Consider the following 18,288-nt stretch of genomic DNA (forward strand, 5'->3'; position numbering starts at 1 on the left):
AAGTCTTCCCTGGAAACCTGTATTAAAAAAGGGTGGGGTTACACATTGATTTCAGATAAAAATGGTGCCTACCTTTCCTCAGAGAGCAGGCATGATTTATCCAAAAAGGAATTATTTTCTCTATTTAGGAAGTTTGAATAGTTTTTTCTTTTCTAATTTAAGTTTTGGGGCTTTAAAAACTAGTTTTCTCCAATGGAAATAATTCCATAGGCAGACTTTTCAAAAAAAAAATCTATTCATTTATGGCCTGAAAGACAGTCTGCTTCAGCTATTCATGATAAATGCACACTTGGGATTAGTCATCTATACAGTTTGGTGCTGGCTTAATTTTTGCAAATCTTACAAACTAAAGTGTTCCAATGGTAAGTAAATCACATGCAACAAATATGCTAAGGAATGATAGGTACAGATTGTTTAAACTCTGAGGCAAAATTTGATAAGATGTTTTACATAACTTTAATGAATTGACAAACAGTTCCAGATGGCAAACATACGTAAGGGATTTAGTTAAACAATTTTTTGGCAAGAACATTATGAATTTTGTAACCAGTTGAGAGCCAATGAAATACAAAGATGAGTCTAGTTAATAATCTACAATGATGAGTGAAAGAAGTATATTAGTGCTAATTTCTCTATTCATCCTGCCTTTTTTCTTTTTTCAGCCCCACAAGCCTCTGGCACAATGAAGTGGGTAACCTTTATTTGCCTTCTCTTTCTTTTCAGCTCTGCCTACTCCAGGGGTGTGTTCCGTCGAGATGCACGTAAGAATTTTATTTTTTATTGTTCATATTTATTTTTTCCTAGTAAAGTTTCAGTAAACCCTGCATTTTTAAAGAACTAATTTTCCTTTAGCATTAGTTACTAGACTATGATGATATTTTACGTTATGAACCCTAAGGAAGTTATCTTAATATATTTCCAACACCTTAGGTGGAAAAAAAAGATGAGAATTGTTTGATAGATTCTAAGAACATTAGGTCTTATCCAAGTTCAAATATAAAGCCATAAATATTTAGTGATTTTAATGATTTTTCAAATAGTATTATTAGTAATTAACTTTTTTGTTTAAAAGGAAAAGAAATAGTTCACCATCACCATAAGATTTTCTGTTGTGATCAAAGCCCGGTATTTTGGAGCAAATGAATACCTAAGTCAAGTGGAGAGAAACATAAAAAATAATATCATAACCATTATTTTCTTTAGAATTAAAATAAAACTTTCTTTTCCCCTAGACAAAAGTGAGATTGCTCATCGGTTTAAGGATTTGGGAGAAGAAAACTTCAAAGGCCTGTAAGTTAAAATACTGAAGAGTGAAATTTAATGATCTAAAAGCACTGTTTATTATTCTGAAGTTCTTATATTCCCCTGTCATCAGCGTCCAGACTCTAGAACAATATTGTCCGATGGAATTTTCTGCATTGACGAAAATATTCTATAGCAGTGCTGTCCAATATGGTAGCCACCAGCTACATGTGGTTATTGAGAACTTTAAATATAGAAAGTGCAACTGAATATCACACATTTAAATTGTGGCTGATGGCTACTGTACAAGAAAGTATATAGCTCTGAAACTCTTATGTAAGCTGGCTGCTGGAAAAGCCTTTAACATATGGTACCTTTTCCTGCCAGTTTCAACATTCCTTTACCTAAGACATAGATCTGTGGCTTCTTGAGAGCATCTTAATATGTATTTTTAATATAGTAAAGAATGAGAAAATAGTTTTTTTAAAGGTCAATTTCATTTGACAGCCTGGTTAAAAGAGGTGTGTGTGTAGTTCTTCTTTTTTGTTTTAAATAGTCAAAAGGCCTATTTAATGCCTCTCATCTTAACAATTAGATCCACTTAGAATGCATTTTACCTGCTTGCTGTATATGCGTGCCTCTACTCACATGCATACACATATTTAAACATGGTGGAAATACATATCGTCTTTGCTTAGAAAACCACAGATGGCCTCAGATCATTGCTGATGTGACTAGGCTTCATCAATAGTAGTAAGAAGTATAAAATACTGTAGAACATGTACTGGTAACACAATTTGCTCCCTAGCGCAGCTACCTACTTTATATTAAAGTTTCATTATACAACATTTTTCTATGCCCTGTGTTCCAGTGTGCTGGTTGCCTTCTCTCAGAGTCTCCAGAAGTCCCCCTTTGATGAGCATGTGAAATTAACAAAAGAAGTAACTGACTTTGCAAAAACATGTGCTGCTGATGAGTCAGCTGAAAATTGTGGCAAGCCCCTTGTAAGTACATTGTGACTTTGACTGTTATTTCTTGATGTGGACCCCAGCTCATGGGGTCCCAGCTCATGGGATCTGCCACATTGTGGATGAAGCATGAGAAATTCACATGGACTACCCAGTCCTGTGGAGGAAAAGGGAGAGCATGGCTTTTCTCTCAAAGGGAGAAAAAGCCGCCCCCTCCGCCATGACAGGCCTTTATTTGTTTTCTGGCTACATTACAGATGGTCCTCATTTACAATACACAGGTTGGCTTTAGGTGGTTACCTTTCACTGAAAACAAAGGCTCCGATGCCATTCATCACATCACAGAAGAGGGATATTTGCAAATGAAAGGGCAAAAGTGGTTGAACTGGTTACGCTCCTCCTTGGAAGGTTTAGCATGGGTTTTAGGAAGTTATTTTGCAGTAAATGTTTGCTGCCTCAGTTCAGGGTGAGGGAGTTTTAGCAAAAGCAAGTCTCATAGCAGTCTAGGTACAATGCAGGCCTGATTCCCCACAGGAGAACCTATCTGTGGGTGCGGGCTCTGTCTGAGCCTATGCCATGCAGAGTGGTCTCTTATAATTTCTTGTTATTTGAAATAATCCTTGTCATTACAAAGGAGACACATCCCCTTTTGGCTTTCTCAATTATTAAAAGACCACTTTTGTAAGCAACACTCACAAATGGGTAAAGATGGAGAAATTCTAGCTATGCCCACAATTTAAAAAACATTCCTTCATTGAGACCACTCACAATGGTCATAGTGTATTTATATGGAAATCTGTCATTTGTAAAAGTCTCTTTTTAAAGTCTAAAATTTAATTTGTTTTCATAGTGGCTGATGGGGATAGTAAGCTTTTTAATTTTTAGAAAGCACTTAGCTGATTTTTGTGCTAATTTTATTACTGGGGTAAAATAGTAGTCCAGGTATATAGTCCTCACTTTAGGGATATTTATATTTTTACATACAATGAAATATTGTGACATTCATATGTTTTAAAGAACTTTGAGCTTTTGGTATTTGTAGGTAGGTCTGTAATACAAAGAGAGGCTTGCGTTTCTCTCACCACATACTTTACATATACCTTTCTGGAGGGCAAGTCCGCTTATTTGTCACTGAAGCTTTTCCTCATCTCATCTTATCTGTCCCTCAAGTCAGAATCAGTACTTTAATGTCACACAGTGTTATGGCTCTAAATATAAATTTTAAAAATGCACTTTTTGAAAATTGATAAATTCTGTCTTGAGCAGCATATTTTCCCTGGAGTTACAGTTATTTTCCTACTAAAAATTAATGGGGATGAAAAGAATTCATTTAATAGAATGTGCTTTGAGGCAAATATTTCTAAAACAAAAAATCTATGTTTTAATGCAATAACAATTGATGTATAGAGAACTGTGTTACTTCTCAGTTGGACCATCTACGTGTAATATCTTAAGAAGTGACTGTCACACTATAGTAGTTGCAGTGGATAAAACAGAAGGGCACAGTGACAGCTGGACCTCTCACAAAGGAGCAGATCGGATGAGTGACTGCCCCAACACTTTCCTCTCTAGTGCGAGTTTGCCTGCTACTTAGAGGATTATTGCCCCTTGATGTTTATTTACCATGATCACTTCTACTCTCTAGCCTCAGGTGGGAATTCAAGTAACATTCATGCTTTAAAGCTATCAACTGTCATTTTGCCCTTCTGTTTTACCCAGAGACTAAGAGTGAGACAGTTACTTCTTAACAAATTACCATACATGTAGATGGTCAAATCAAGGGAAACTCCTTAAACCTGAGGGAAAAAAAAGTGGATTTTTATATGATTTCCTCACCAAGGTTTACCGTACACATTTTTAACACTTCTTTGGGTGTGAGGAAAATAAACAACTGCCCAGCAATGTAAAGCCTTTTCTCTTCCATTCAGCACATCCTTTTCGCAGAGAAATTGTGTGGGGTTGCATCTCTTCGTGACACCTATGGTGGTGAGCTGGCCGACTGCTGTGGCAAACCAGACGCTGAGAAGCGCGAGTGCCTCCTGAAGTACAAGGACGATGATCCAGGCCTGCCTGCACTGGTGAGACCAGAGCCCGACGTGCTGTGTGCTGGCTTTCAGGAAAACACAGAGAAGTTTCTGGCAAAGTAAGTCATCAGATTTTTAACGCTTCAAAATTAAAAATTCTAAAATAGGTCAAGACTCTTTATAACTATTACTACAATAAAAATATTTTCCACATTAAGACTTAGAAGCGTTTGTTCTATGGCAATTTCCAAGGAAGTAATATTTGATGCTATACAATTTTACACAATAAAATATTTGATCAAAGATCTTTTGAAATTCATTGAAATGACATGATCTGCATGAAAAAAATTGACATGTACTAAGATATTATGAAGATATATATTTATTCTCAAAATTAATTTCATTTTAGTTAATAACCTTATGTCACCAATATTAACTCTTTTATGTATGTGTATATGCTGTATATATGTACATATATATGTGTTTAATTTTTTTCACTGGCTTTAAAAATGACAAAGGGAAGGTCATCATGTGCACAGTGAGTTTAATTGGTAGGTCAGATGTCTTTGGGTTTTGGAGTTTCTAGGGAAAATATTGATATTAATTATTCCTCTAATACTGTCTGTTACAGAAAAATGACTGCCTATTCTTCTTTTTAAAAATTCAGATACTTATATGAAGTTGCCAGAAGACATCCTTACTTTTATGCCCCAGAACTCCTTTACTATGCACAAGAGCATAAAGCAGTTTTGACAGAATGCTGCCAAGCTGCTGACAAAGCTGCCTGCCTAAGACCAAAGGTACGCCCCAGTAGAAGAGGACTAGAAGAACCAGTTCGCATTCAAAGCTCCCATTTGGGATATCTTACAGCTAGATTTGGGGCACCTGAGTCTCTGATGTTAAATTTTTTTACGTGGTCAAAAAAGCCTTCCTTACTCTTATCTACCTCATGTATTTTTTACCCTTTTTGAAGGCCTATGACATCCTCCTTCCTCTTTCTAACTTTTGCCAAAGTGAATCTGATAGAGGGAATCACTGTGTATATATCTAAATATCCCTCTTCTTTTTGCAGTGAAATACAGAAGCTCATCAGTAAAATCACACAGCAAAGGGTCACAGTTTTTGTTTATCTTTTCATGAATGTTTCTTATTGAGAAGGAACTGCAAAGTGGAGATTTTCACTACATCTAGAAACATGGATTCATTCATTCATTTTATAAATATTTATTATGTTCTGCATCATCTTTTCTAGAGGCTTTATTGATATGAAAGTTGGTGGAGGAGGGATTGAAATTAATTTATGCAAAATTAAGATGTCAGCAAAATTATATTCCCTGAGATAATAGTGTACTCTGTTCTTCTACCTTTCTCATCAGTTCCACTTTTCGTGGCAATGCCAGCATGCTGGCTGTTAACTACTAGGGGCTTCCACTAAGGCCAGATGATTTGTCCTCTAACTACATAAACAAAATAATTATTTGCCAATAATGAGTGCTTGGGAATTTAGGCGTATATTGTATCTTTAAAACTTATTTTGTCACAGTCTATGTGCACTTATGAAGGGGTGTTTCATGTAGAATCTTTAAAAATATTTTCAAAATTCTTTCTTTTTTCAGTTGGATGATTTGAGGATCAAAATACTGACCTCATCTGCCAGACAGAGACTGAAGTGCTCCAGTCTTCAAAAATTCGGAGAGAGAGCTTTGAAAGCATGGTATTTTAAATTTAGTTTTGTACTTTATAATGATGTAAATGGTGGTGGTTCCATTGACAAAATTGTATGTTTATATGAGTACTTACATAGCGCCTTCATATATATCTTTTTGGTTATCTAAAAGGTAGAAACTTAATAGAAGTAAAAGATCAGGGCATAAAAGACAATTTATCATTATTTTTTATCATATTTTTTCAAGGTAGTCAAAAAATTAGAGGATATCTTTTTTTGTTATGCTAGGACAGATATTTAAACTCCTATTTATTTATAAAGATTATGGATCTTATTCCTTTTTTAGGTCATTTTTTATTTTTTAATTACAGTTGATACATAATATTATATTAGTTTGACACCCCAGTGATTAGACGTATGACATACTAATCTCATACCCATCTGACACTGTGCATAGTTACTAGAATATCATCGACTGTGTTTCCCGTGCTGTATTTCTCATTCCAAGACTGTTCTGTTACTACCGACTTATATTTCTTACTCCCTTCCCCTTTTTCATAGAGATCTTATTCTAATTGTCTACTATTTTTATACAGTTGTAGTTAGGGTCTTTTATTTCACTTTATCTTCCTCTGCCTCCTGCGATTATCTGAAGCTGTCTGCTTGTCCTTTTATGTTCTGATAATTAAATTCAGCCATAAAAGGTTATAGGTCCAGCTCTGTTCTCAATTTGTTTTTGCCTGGGCCTTAATTTTTATATTACCTAGCTGGTTCTAGGAATATCCTTTAATATAGGAGCCAAAAACCTCTGTACTCCAGTCACCAATCTCTCCCTTGCTAGTCAACAATTAATCAACACAAACAGAAGATACAATGGAAATAATAGACATTTTGCAAGGTCTCTACAAACCATCATTTGCACTATCTGCCTTTCACCTCTATCACCAACACCATTAATATCAAACAAATAAACAAAAGAGCCACAAAGTGAAACAATACACAATTAAACAGACTGTGACTGTTTGGGGGGAAGAAGTGTCTTTGATCTGATTTAGGCAGCTCTAAAATGATTTGTGAAAGCACGTGGATATTAGTTAGCCTTTTACATTTCATCATTGGGCTTAGAGACTGTGCTGGATCAATTTCATGGTAAAAATAAGCTTAAAGCTCCCTAATTTTGGAAAGTTATACAATTTCTTTTCTCAGAATCCTTCAGAAGTCAGGAAAAAGGCTTTTAAATTGGGGAAAAAAGATAAAAGATAACTGGAGTTTTCACAACCCTTTCCAGCTTACAAAATGCTTTCCTATGCATTATGTGATTTAACCCTCACAACAATCCTGTGATTCAGCATGCAGTTATGATGCTGCAGGGGATGAAGCTCAAGAGAGCCTAAGGAATTCACCTAGAAGGACACTGCTAGTCAGCAGTAAAGTCAGATCTGGAAGTCAGATCTGGGCTCCAAACCTGATGCTTCTCAGATGTCACCTCTTTTAGAATTCCTCTTCGATTTCTGACTTCGTGAACTGCTGCCTTCTTGCTACTCACCGTGCACTTTTACACAGCGTAGTTCTTCCTTAAGGAAGCATTTTGCCCTAAGATAACTAACTATTTGGTTCAAAACCAGCACTAAAATAAGAACTAATAAATTTTAGAAATTATTTCCGTATTTCATTTGGTCCTGATTTTTTTGCTATAAGTGTTATTTTCCTAGTGCTTTCACATAAAATATTGCATGTTAATAAAGTTTGATGGGGGGATTTTCTTTTTAGGTCCGTAGCTCGCTTGAGCCAGAAATTTCCCAAGGCGGAATTTACGGAGGTTTCCAAGCTGGTGGATGATCTTGCCAAAGTCCACAAGGAATGCTGCTCTGGGGACCTGCTTGCGTGTGCCGATGACAGGGTAAAGAATCCTCACTATTCTCCTTAGTAGCTTTGCTTTGGTCACATGCTTCAGTTGATAAAATGAATTTGTTTAGTGTACTTGGTGACAGCTGGCAGTGATTTGAAATGGTCATTTATGCCCAATATGCTCAGTTCTTTCCCTGACTTATGGTACTTAAAAAAAAATAACCCTGGCTATCCAACTGACTGACAAACATATTCACTAATTTGTAATTCCTATGAGTCATATTCTGAGAACAAAGGCTTAAAGTGAAGTAGGACAGGTGCAAAGGTAGATTTCTCAGAAGACTTTTTGGGAAGATGGGTAGAGTTGGAGAAGAGCTGAAAAGACCTTTGGAAATTATGTGATTTTTTCTATATGTTCTATATGTTCTCCCTCAACATACAAATATTTAGCATGACATATTTCCCCCAAAAAACTTAAATATATGACCAAATACTAGAATCCTAACCTCTTAGAACACTTTCTGGAAAAATTAAGACAGATATTTCACATGTGTAAGCAGGTCTGTGAGCACAAGTTTAACTAATCCTTCAAAAATCTCTCACACTTTAAGATGTCTGCAATTAATGTTGGGGAATATTTGGAAAAAACAATATGGGTTTTTAAAATATGCAGTATATATATTTACTTTTCAATTACAGTTTACATTCAATAAGATTCTGTATTAGTTTTGGATGTACAGCATAGTGGTTAGAAAATCAGGTACTTTACAGTACAGAGTGACCACCTGATGTTTCAAGCACCCATTTCTGTGGCTATTCTGTAACTACAGATTTGTACTTCTTAATCCCTTTATCTTTTTCACCCATCCATTTAATACTAGATTTTAATTACAAAACTAAAATGCCTTAACAGTAGAAATATAAAATTAATAAATAACTGATATGGGCCCCTGTTACTGGGTAGATTTTAATCAAATGGAAATGTTTTAGTAGGTTCTGTGTCTCCAGGTTTAGGAGCACAGACTGAAAATGTTCATAGAAGGCAGGTTGGTATGTATATGGCTTTAGAATGTAATGAGACAAGTTCTGCCAACATAATAAAAGTCTGTAGAGAAAGTATAGTGATGTACATTTATGTTGAGTAATTTTCATCAAATTGCTTATAGGCGGATCTTGCCAAGTATATGTGTGAGAATCAAGATTCAATCTCCTCAAAAGTGAAGCAATGCTGTGATAAGCCTGTATTGGAAAAATCCCACTGCCTTTCTGAGCTGGAAAATGATGACTTGCCCACTGACCTGACCCCACTAGCTGCTACTTTTGCTGAAGATAAAGATGTTTGCACTAACTACAAGGAGGCAAAAGATCCCTTCCTGGGCTCGTAAGTGGATAAGAAATTATCTTGTCATGGCTTTTATATGGTCTGAGGATTTAGGAAACAATTCTAGACTTTTCTTTGGAGTTGTCACAATTGTTTCCTGTAATACTTAGTTATCCATTCCTCTTTAAGCCTTTAAAATTTTTTTCAAAAAATTAATTAGTTTTAAAATAGTGTCACAATAATACCTGCTCATGGCAAAAACTCAGCAAAGAAGAGTATCAAAGTAATAGGTAGAAGTTTCTGTCATCCACCCCTCCATTCCTTACTCCTTAGGGCTACTTCTGGAAATACTTCTAGAAACATTTTTATGTATACATAAATTATATACATATTATTCATTTATTTATTCTAAAAGTATTTCTAGAACTTACATGATACATACATATGAATATATGTAATGCATCTTTATGTCTCTGTATCTGTCTATCTGTCTGTCTACCCATCTATCTATCCCTCTATCTGATGACAGCAAAGAAGTATAAAGAGAAGAAGTATGGAGTCTGCTGCCAGGTGCTTTATATTTGTTTGCAAAGGCCAGATGTCCAGTAACACATCAAGGCAGTATATGCTATATGACAAGATAAATTATCATATATAGTCAGTGGTGATAAACTTTTAATTTTTATTATTGGAGCATAGTAATATTATGTGCACCAAAAACATATTTTATAAAATTATGTACCCTTTAAGATTTCATTCATACAGAGAAGAAAAAGAAAAATTTATAAATATCTATCTATCTGAACCTTTTTGAGATGTAGTCCAAATCAAACAAAATATACGTAATAACAGATGTCATTTATCAAACATTTAATATGTGTCAGTGTGAGGTATGTATAAATTCTGTCATGTATTTCTCACAATCCACTTTATGAGATAACCTATTGTTATCTCCATTCTAAAGAGGAGCAAACTAGAGTTCTGATAGTTTTAATAAATTACCTGAGGTGATAGAGTGCAGTAAGTGCCAAAGCAAGGATTTGAATGAAAGTAGCTTTAACTCCGATCCCCAGACCCTTGGGCACCAAGCTTTACTGCATGGGGTTTAGTCAAATTGAGACCATCAGCATATGAGTTATTCTTATGATTAGTTATGTGCTTTTTCTTGCTTATTAGTCCCGCTAAGTCTATTCTACTTTCATCTTAATTAGGTTTTTGTATGAATATGCAAGAAGACATCCTGAATATTCTGTCTCATTGTTACTGAGACTTGCCAAGCTATATGAAGCCACACTGGAAAAGTGCTGTGCCACCGCGGATCCTCATGCTTGCTATTCCAAAGTGGTAGGTTTCTCAAAGGAAAAAACATGTAGCTCTTTGACTGGAGGTTCCAATAATAAGGAAGAGAAATAATGCCAGAATGCAAAATGTTATATAGTAAAATTGAGACATTCTCTTCAGATGGGTTCGATCTTTTGCTCTTAAAAATTTTAATGACTCTCTGGCTAGTGTGGCTCAGTGGACTGACCACAGGCCTGCAAACCAAAAGGTCACTGGTTTGATTTTTGGTCAGGCCACGTGTCTGGGTTGTGGGCCAGGTCCCCAGTCAGGGGCATGCAAGAGGCAACTGATACATGTCTCTCTTGCACATTGATGGTTCTCTACCTCTCTTTCTCCCTCCCTTCCCCTTTCTCTAAAAGTAAATAAATAAAATCTGAAAAAAAATGTTTAAAAAATTTTTAGGGAAAAAATAACTTTAATAGGATAGCTAGTAAAACCTAGAATAGTCTGAGGAAAAAAGGATCTGAAGAGACCAGTGTCAAGATTTTACAAAATCTTGACCCTGCTTTTTCTGTTTTTACACTCCTGAACAAAATTAGATAAAGTAAATTTAAATATATATTAGAAGTGATATGACTTAGATATAAAGTTAGCCTAATTTCAAGATTTATCAATTTATTAAGAATTAGTATCTTAAAAGGAAGTTTGCAAAATCTATTCATTTAGAATATTTTTCAGATTGGCTTTATAAGAAATTAAGTAAAAAGAAGAAATCTGTTCTGGGGGATTTTTAGCATATTTAGCTATGCTACAATGAGATTTTTAGCATGTTTAGGATACATAGCACTTTAACCTATATAGTGGTTTGCAAACTTTAGAATCATAGGGAAGTGATATTTTTCCTCTACCAAAAAACTGCTATATGCCAGGCACCATACTGGATCTGATAACCAAGGTACAGCCTCTTCTTTCAGAGAGCTCAGGATCCAACTGGAGAGATGGATTAATAATAATAGTGTTTATAATCATAGATGTAATTTATTGAACTTCTACTATGTTCCCAGCAGTTTTACTTTAATTAACTCAGGTTGTTTTTACAGAGGAATTCTCTAAGGTAAACACCATCTTCATTGCCATTTTAGAGGTGAGGTTTCTAAAACTTGGCAATTGGAAATAAAATTCCACAAGTAGAAAATGAATTGGATGACCTGGATCAAATACCAGCAGTATACTCAAGAGCCTGAGTATTCTTACTCACTTATACTATACAGTTTGGATGTACTCTAACAGATTTGGCATCAAGGATGTACTTACATTGCTTTGGGCAGAGAGGAAAAAGGATCTTATTCTGCCTAGAGGGGTAAAAAACAGCCTGCATCTTGTTTTTAGGTGGAATCCTGTAAATATAATTCTTTTATCTTTTAGTTTGATGAATTTAAACCTCTTGTGGAAGAGCCAACACAGTTAGTCAAAAAGAATTGTGAAGATTTCGAAAAACTTGGAGAGTATGGCTTCCAAAATGAGTACGTATTTTTGTTTTTGACTAATTTTTTCTGATCAGTTTGTAATTTTTTTAAGATGTAACATACAAGGGGGGACCCAAAAAACCAGAATTTATTTATAAAAAATTGTGTATTTATTCTCACATATTTAAACTTCAGTCACCTTCAAAATACTCTCCATTCAATGCAATATACCTATCAAGACATTTTTCCACTGCTCAAAACAGTTTTTGAACTCATTGATTTTGATGCTTTTTAGTGCTTCTCCCATTTTTTCCCTCACCTTTTCTATATCAGCAAAGCCTTTCTCTTTAAGGTCGTTTTTCATCCAGGGAAACAAAAAATGTTGCTTCAAATGAAACTGGCTGAATAGGGTGGGTGGGGCATGGAGGTCATGATGTTTTTGGTCAAAAACTGCTGAGCACTCAGCATAGGGTGGGCAAGTGTGGTTGTGAATCACCCATTAGGGAATGGGTAAACATGTTGAAAGAGTCTTCAAAAAAAATTCGCTGAAGCTGAATGCAGCCTCTCAAAACAATACCAGCTGGTACACTGATACAGATGGGTTTCTAGAACACCTACCTATCAGGAGAAACCTATACTACAAGGGGCCTGCCCTCCTGAAGATAATTATGATTTTTATTTTCATTCCCTCTTGTAGATAGTATCTGCCATAGAACTTTCAATCATGAAAATACAGTATATATTTCTAATCATTCTCCATCAAGAAAGACTGGAAAAGAAGAGATAAAATAGTTGATGGGATGTAGAGACCAAATTTGAATGTAGTTTAAAAATTAGACTCAAGCCTGGGAAGGAAAATACCAAATCTTGGGATATGGGAACTGAGGGTGACCTTTGAAGGTTAAGGAATACTTTATGAACAAACTAAAGACACCAACACTTTACAGAACAGGAAATAGTTGGACTTGAATAGGAGTAGCTCAAGAAGTATTGGAATATACATTGACAGACTAATGTGTTAATCTAATCAGCCTACCTATGGAGGTAGAAACAAGAAGGGGCACATCATTCAGCAGATAGTTATTGTTCAACTTATACGTGTTAGCACTCTTTTAACTGTGAGTGCTAAGGATAACGATAATGAACAAGTCTCCTCTCTTGAGTATTGACTTCCAATGGTGATTGGAATTCTTAATAATTGATTGTTACATGCTAGATATCATGCCTGGTTGATTGCATACTTTATTTCTTTTAAGTTAATCCTTGAGCCATCCCCATTGAGTCAGGTATATTTCTTCCCATTTTATAGCTGAGAAAACTCATCCATATCTTCCAAAGTTAACACAGTGCTGATATACAGGGTGGGACAAATTAGGGTTACAATTGTGAATACACAAAACACAGAGTTAATAAAGCTATCATAATAATCATAACCTGCATGTCTTTTTCCATATGAACAATTGTAAACCTACTTCTGCCCACCCCTGCATATTAAGCTATCAGGTTTTACTGAAAGAAAGAAGCAATTAATAAATGTATTAATGTCACTGAATTATACTAAGTCACCTTCCTCAGATTACTCAACACCAGTGGAAATTAAAGTTAGGTTTAATAGTTGCTTAGGATAATGCTTTCACCCACACTACCCCATCAACATGGAGATGGAGATAATCTTATGCACAGAAAACAATTTTAATTGATTTTGTCTAAGTATTCTCTGCTTCACCTACTATGTTAGAAGAAAATAGTTTTTTGCCTTGCTGAAAATACATGGATTATTTTGTTATAGGCTCATAGTTCGTTACACCAGGAAAGCACCCCAAGTATCAACTCCAACTCTTGTGGAAGTCTCAAGAAAACTAGGAAAAGTGGGCACCAAGTGTTGTGTACTTCCTGAATCACAAAGATTGGCCTGTGCTGAAAACTTTGTGAGTCTTTTAAAATATAATCAATGAATAGTGATACAGTTTTACCTTTGGATATTTACAGGCTAACTTTCAGAAGCAGGGGTGAACTAATGTGTCTGTATGTGTGCGGAGAGAAGGAGGTAGTAGCAGCCAGGACTTGTTTACCTGTATTTTCCTGAGTATCAGAATGAGGATTTAGATAAGATCCCAAAGATGATAAATTTTTGTGAAAAAAATCAATGAATTTTTAATGTTTCATTTTGGCATTTAAACATTTTTTAGTTTTGTAGGAGGGGGAGGTCTTTCGCTTAATGTATCATATAAAACTGCTTTATCTCCATGCAATACATACCTTAGGATTCACCTCAAATTGTTTTAATAAATTATTTTCTCAAATAGATTATTCTGAAAATGTAGGCATATCTAAAAAAGAAAATGCTTTTAAACATGTTATTATTTGTAGTTCTAAATTAAATCAATCCAAATTCATTTTTGCTATGTAAAATACAATACTGCCTTTGGTCCACTGAAAAGTAAGAATTTATGGTAAACTTCCCCCCCCATACTTATTTATTTTATTGTTGGCACTATTACATTATGCTTCTTTTGAATTTCTGCCCTACTCCCTATTCTTCAGCTGTCCGTGGTGCTGAATGGGTTGTGCGTGCATCATGAGAAGGCACCAGTGAGCGATAAAGTTACCAAATGCTGCACAGAATCATTGGTGAACAGACGGCCATGCTTTTCTGCTCTGGAGGTGGATGAAACCTATGTTCCCAAAGAATTTAATGCTGAAACATTCACCTTCCATGCAGATATATGCACACTTCCTGAGCACGAGCAACAAGTCAAGAAACAAACGTGAGGAATGTTTCTCTTCTGCATGTGTTTGTAATCTCAACAGTGAGAAATGTAAATTAATTGGATAACTTTCCCTGAAGTAGTTATTATATTTTTAAAAATAATATTTAAGTATTGGCCTCAAGTTGATAAAAATGTCAAAAATGAAATGGATAGGTTTTTGTTTTCTTATCAAAACAATTGAACAAACAACAACAAAACTATATTATAATCTTGCCTAGACATCATTCAGAATAATCTTGTAAATAAAGGCATCAGGAGAGTAATATCTTAATGCAGGCTCAGTAAAAAAAGCTGAACAGTTAACTGATTCATTTGTACAGATAGCAAATCAGTAAAACTCTTAAAATAACTTTCTATTTTAAGTTTCTTCTAACCCACAGTCAAGGCAAATCTCCAAGATGTAACTAATGAAAATGGAATTTGGGATAAAAAACATCTAGAAATTTGAGTTCTGAGACTGGACTCCCTACTGCTGTCACAAGGGGTTAAAAATGTAACATGAGGTTGCTCTTGTCTCTGGTGGATTCTGATAGTGGCCATGCACTTAAGAGTAATATTGCAAAACTTATTGCCCTCACATACATTTCCCTAGCACTTGTATGTGTGCAGATGTTAATGAAATAGAGCCACCAGCTTCCATGAGTTTGGATGGTCTTGTTTCTTATGGCTTTTCCTATTCATTTTGAATGGGTCAAATTCCAAAGACTAAATATAAATATACTCCTATTAGAAACTTTTATTTTTTTAAGATTTTATTTATTTATTTTTAGAGAGAGAGGAAGGGAGGGAGAAAGAGAGGGAAAGAAACATCAATGTGTGGTTACCTTTTGTTTGCCCCATACTGGGGACCTGGCCCACACCCCAGGCATGTGCCCTGATGGGAATAGAACTGGTAACCCTTTGGTTCACAGGCTGGTATTCAATCCACTGAGACACACCAGCCAGGGTGGATTAGAAACTTTTTACTGGAGTCCAAGATAATTAAGTTTTAAGGATCATTAAAAATTATTCTATAATTTTTATAGCTCTTGCTATAGACTTCAATATGGCATAACTTTCAACATCTGAATAATTTATAAGTGCAATGACATAATATTTTCTTCCAAAAATTTAACCAAAAAGACATTTATTGATTTTTTGAGATTTATCAACACTACAAACATTGAGCTATATACATTTATGATTTTATTTGCTCCTTCTATCAACCCTCTGAAGATAGATTTTATTCCCCTCATTAAGCCAATGAGAATATTGAAGAAGTGTACAGAGTAAGCCTCGGCTTCAAGCTCAGAGTTGCCCGACTATGACTTGTAATTTCAAATAGCAGGACTACTGTCTTTACTGCCTCCATTTTTCTGTATGTGAGTAACCTTTTCCTGTTTTGTTTTCATTTAAATGCAGTGCACTTGTTGAGCTGTTGAAACACAAGCCTAAAGCCAGCGAGGAAAAACTGAAAACTGTTTTGGGGAATTTCTCAGCTTTCGTACAGAAGTGTTGTGCAGCAGCTGACAAAGAGGCCTGCTTCTCTGAGGAGGTGCTGGAGTCGTCCTCATTTTAATGCACCCAACTTCCTTTGTCGTTGTGTTTGGTCAGGCTGGGGCTTAGGGTTTCTGTATCTGAAGGACACCTCTTTTGCGAGGGACAGGAATCGTACTCTACATATAGCTGTCTGGAAAATAATTTAAATTAGCTCTTGTTTTCAATCTCCTTCTATACTAAAGCATATTATTAAATGTTTGTAATATTTGTTCTTTTTCCAAAGTTGGGATGTTTATAAATACAGATAGAGGTATTCAGAAGTTCTGAAATCTTTTGGTATCATGAAACCAAAACATTAATTTGTATAAACATATTTTTAGAAGTGCTGGTTTGTGATTTGGTTGAATCTGAGTGCTTGATTTGACAAGTTAGTGGGGAAGTTTACATTGAAATTCCTGAGTCATTTAATATTTTTCCCTATGACTTAACATTAGTAATGTTTTTGTTCCTTTGGGGGCAATGGGTGTCAGTAAGTTTCCTTTTAGAGATTTTAGTGCTAAGCTGGAATTATAGCATGCGAAGCATAGAAAATTACTTTGTAATAATCAACAGCTGTATAAGTATTAATTTTTATCTTAATAATGATGCTAATGCTTCCCCTAAATCTGTCATTTCTTTGTATTCAGGGACCAAAACTTGTTGCTTCAAGTCAAGCTGAGTTGGCCTAAAGACCGAACAACCCCAAGCACCTCAGGTAACTGTACTCTGGATTTTCATTTAAAAATTAATCATAATAGTTAATATTAAAATAGCAAAGATCAACTGACCATTTGCTGATAGCCATACGGACTATTGCTGATCATTGTTTTAAGCTCCTTGTATACATTAACTTATTTAATTCTCAAAATACTTGCCTGAGTTGAGTTCCATTAGTATTTCCATATTTCAGATGAGAAAATGAAGGCAAAGATCAAAGCATGGGCTAAGTAGTTTACCCAAGGATCATGCAGCTGGTGAGAGGTGGAGCCACAGCTCAGTATTCAAACTGGAGCTTGGCAGTTAATCACTGACCTGTTCCGACCTAAGGTGAAGCAGTAGACAGAGCCATTCAACTAAATAATGATTCATCAGTGGATAACTCTAAGTATTAGCCTGGACAATATGCATTTTTGTGGTTAAACGACAAGTTGAATGATGATGATTTCACAAAGTCAACCTAATAGCTCAATAACAAATTCATGTCATTGGAGAATATGATAGATTTACTTTATGTGAACTATACTTAACAGTAAGTAATGTACTACTAAGTTTCCAGTGTGTCAACATGCTAAGTTTTAATAGATATTCTCTTCTTAGGATAAAAAAGCCTACTTTAAAATTTAGATGTTTGACCACATATAGGTTTTTTCCATTTTGGTTATAATATTTTGGGGAAAATTTTTTAAAAATCGGATAAACTTTCTTTTTAAAAACAAGTTGTTCTACTATATTTTAGTATGAATTTTCCAAACTGACCATGATGTTCATTCCACTGCTAGACTTGAATGTATTCTTTGCCCACGTGATAATACCTACCCGTTGTGCATCCAGGCAAAGAAGCAACTTTGTATCTCTGCAGATTTGGTAGTTTCCAATTGTGGTTTGTTCTAGTCCTAACTGGCCAGATTTTCTTCTTAGAGGTCTAACTTGGTGGAGACACCTTGTTTTATTTTCACTGGTGAAAATTGCAATTGCTGGAAGACAATCTAAGCAATTTGATATTCATTTAAATAGATTTGAAAACACATCCTGTTTTAGAAATAGTACTTATATTTATCCTTTTGTTTTACAGCTTCCCCTGGAAGAAAGGGAGATGAAGAACCAAAGCTTACTCATCTGTTTTTCCTTCTGTTTGGTGTAAAACCAACAACCTATCTAAAAAACAAATTTCTTTAAATATTTTGCCTCCTTTCTGTGTGCTGCAATTAATTAAAAATTTAAAATTCTAATATTATGGCTCAGGACTATTATTTTTCAAAGAGTAGTTGCCATCCTGAAAATTTCATTGGTTTTGTGAAAGTCTTGCCATTCTCTCTTTTCCCACTTGGGCCGAGGCCTTCTAGTTCCTAATGGGCTCATTAATTAAAAGAAACATTAATACTCCTCAAGTTGTTGATTATAAACATCTAAAGTAATATTTTAACATTATGATAATTCTGAATAAAAGAATAAAGACTGCAGTA

At 35.0% G+C, this 18,288-nt stretch overlaps 1 protein-coding gene across 1 annotated transcript; it reads left to right on the top strand.

Moving 5' to 3' along the window:
- The first annotated feature begins 605 nt into the window (after positions 1 to 605).
- On the top strand, positions 606 to 18,054 carry ALB (albumin). Its single transcript, XM_045857815.1, has 15 exons — positions 606 to 761; positions 1,233 to 1,290; positions 2,114 to 2,246; positions 4,139 to 4,353; positions 4,902 to 5,034; positions 5,851 to 5,948; positions 7,671 to 7,800; positions 8,915 to 9,129; positions 10,281 to 10,413; positions 11,776 to 11,873; positions 13,606 to 13,744; positions 14,361 to 14,584; positions 15,989 to 16,121; positions 16,753 to 16,820; positions 17,898 to 18,054. Exons 1-14 carry the CDS (start codon positions 683 to 685, stop codon positions 16,792 to 16,794), a joined length of 1,830 nt encoding a protein of 609 aa, XP_045713771.1. The 5' UTR covers positions 606 to 682; the 3' UTR covers positions 16,795 to 16,820; positions 17,898 to 18,054.
- The last annotated feature ends 234 nt before the right edge of the window (positions 18,055 to 18,288 follow it).

Source organism: Phyllostomus hastatus, unplaced genomic scaffold (genome assembly GCF_019186645.2).
Source record: "Phyllostomus hastatus isolate PE091 unplaced genomic scaffold, TTU_PhHast_1.1 phas_scaffold_1674, whole genome shotgun sequence".
NCBI classification, from domain to species: Eukaryota; Metazoa; Chordata; class Mammalia; order Chiroptera; family Phyllostomidae; genus Phyllostomus; species Phyllostomus hastatus.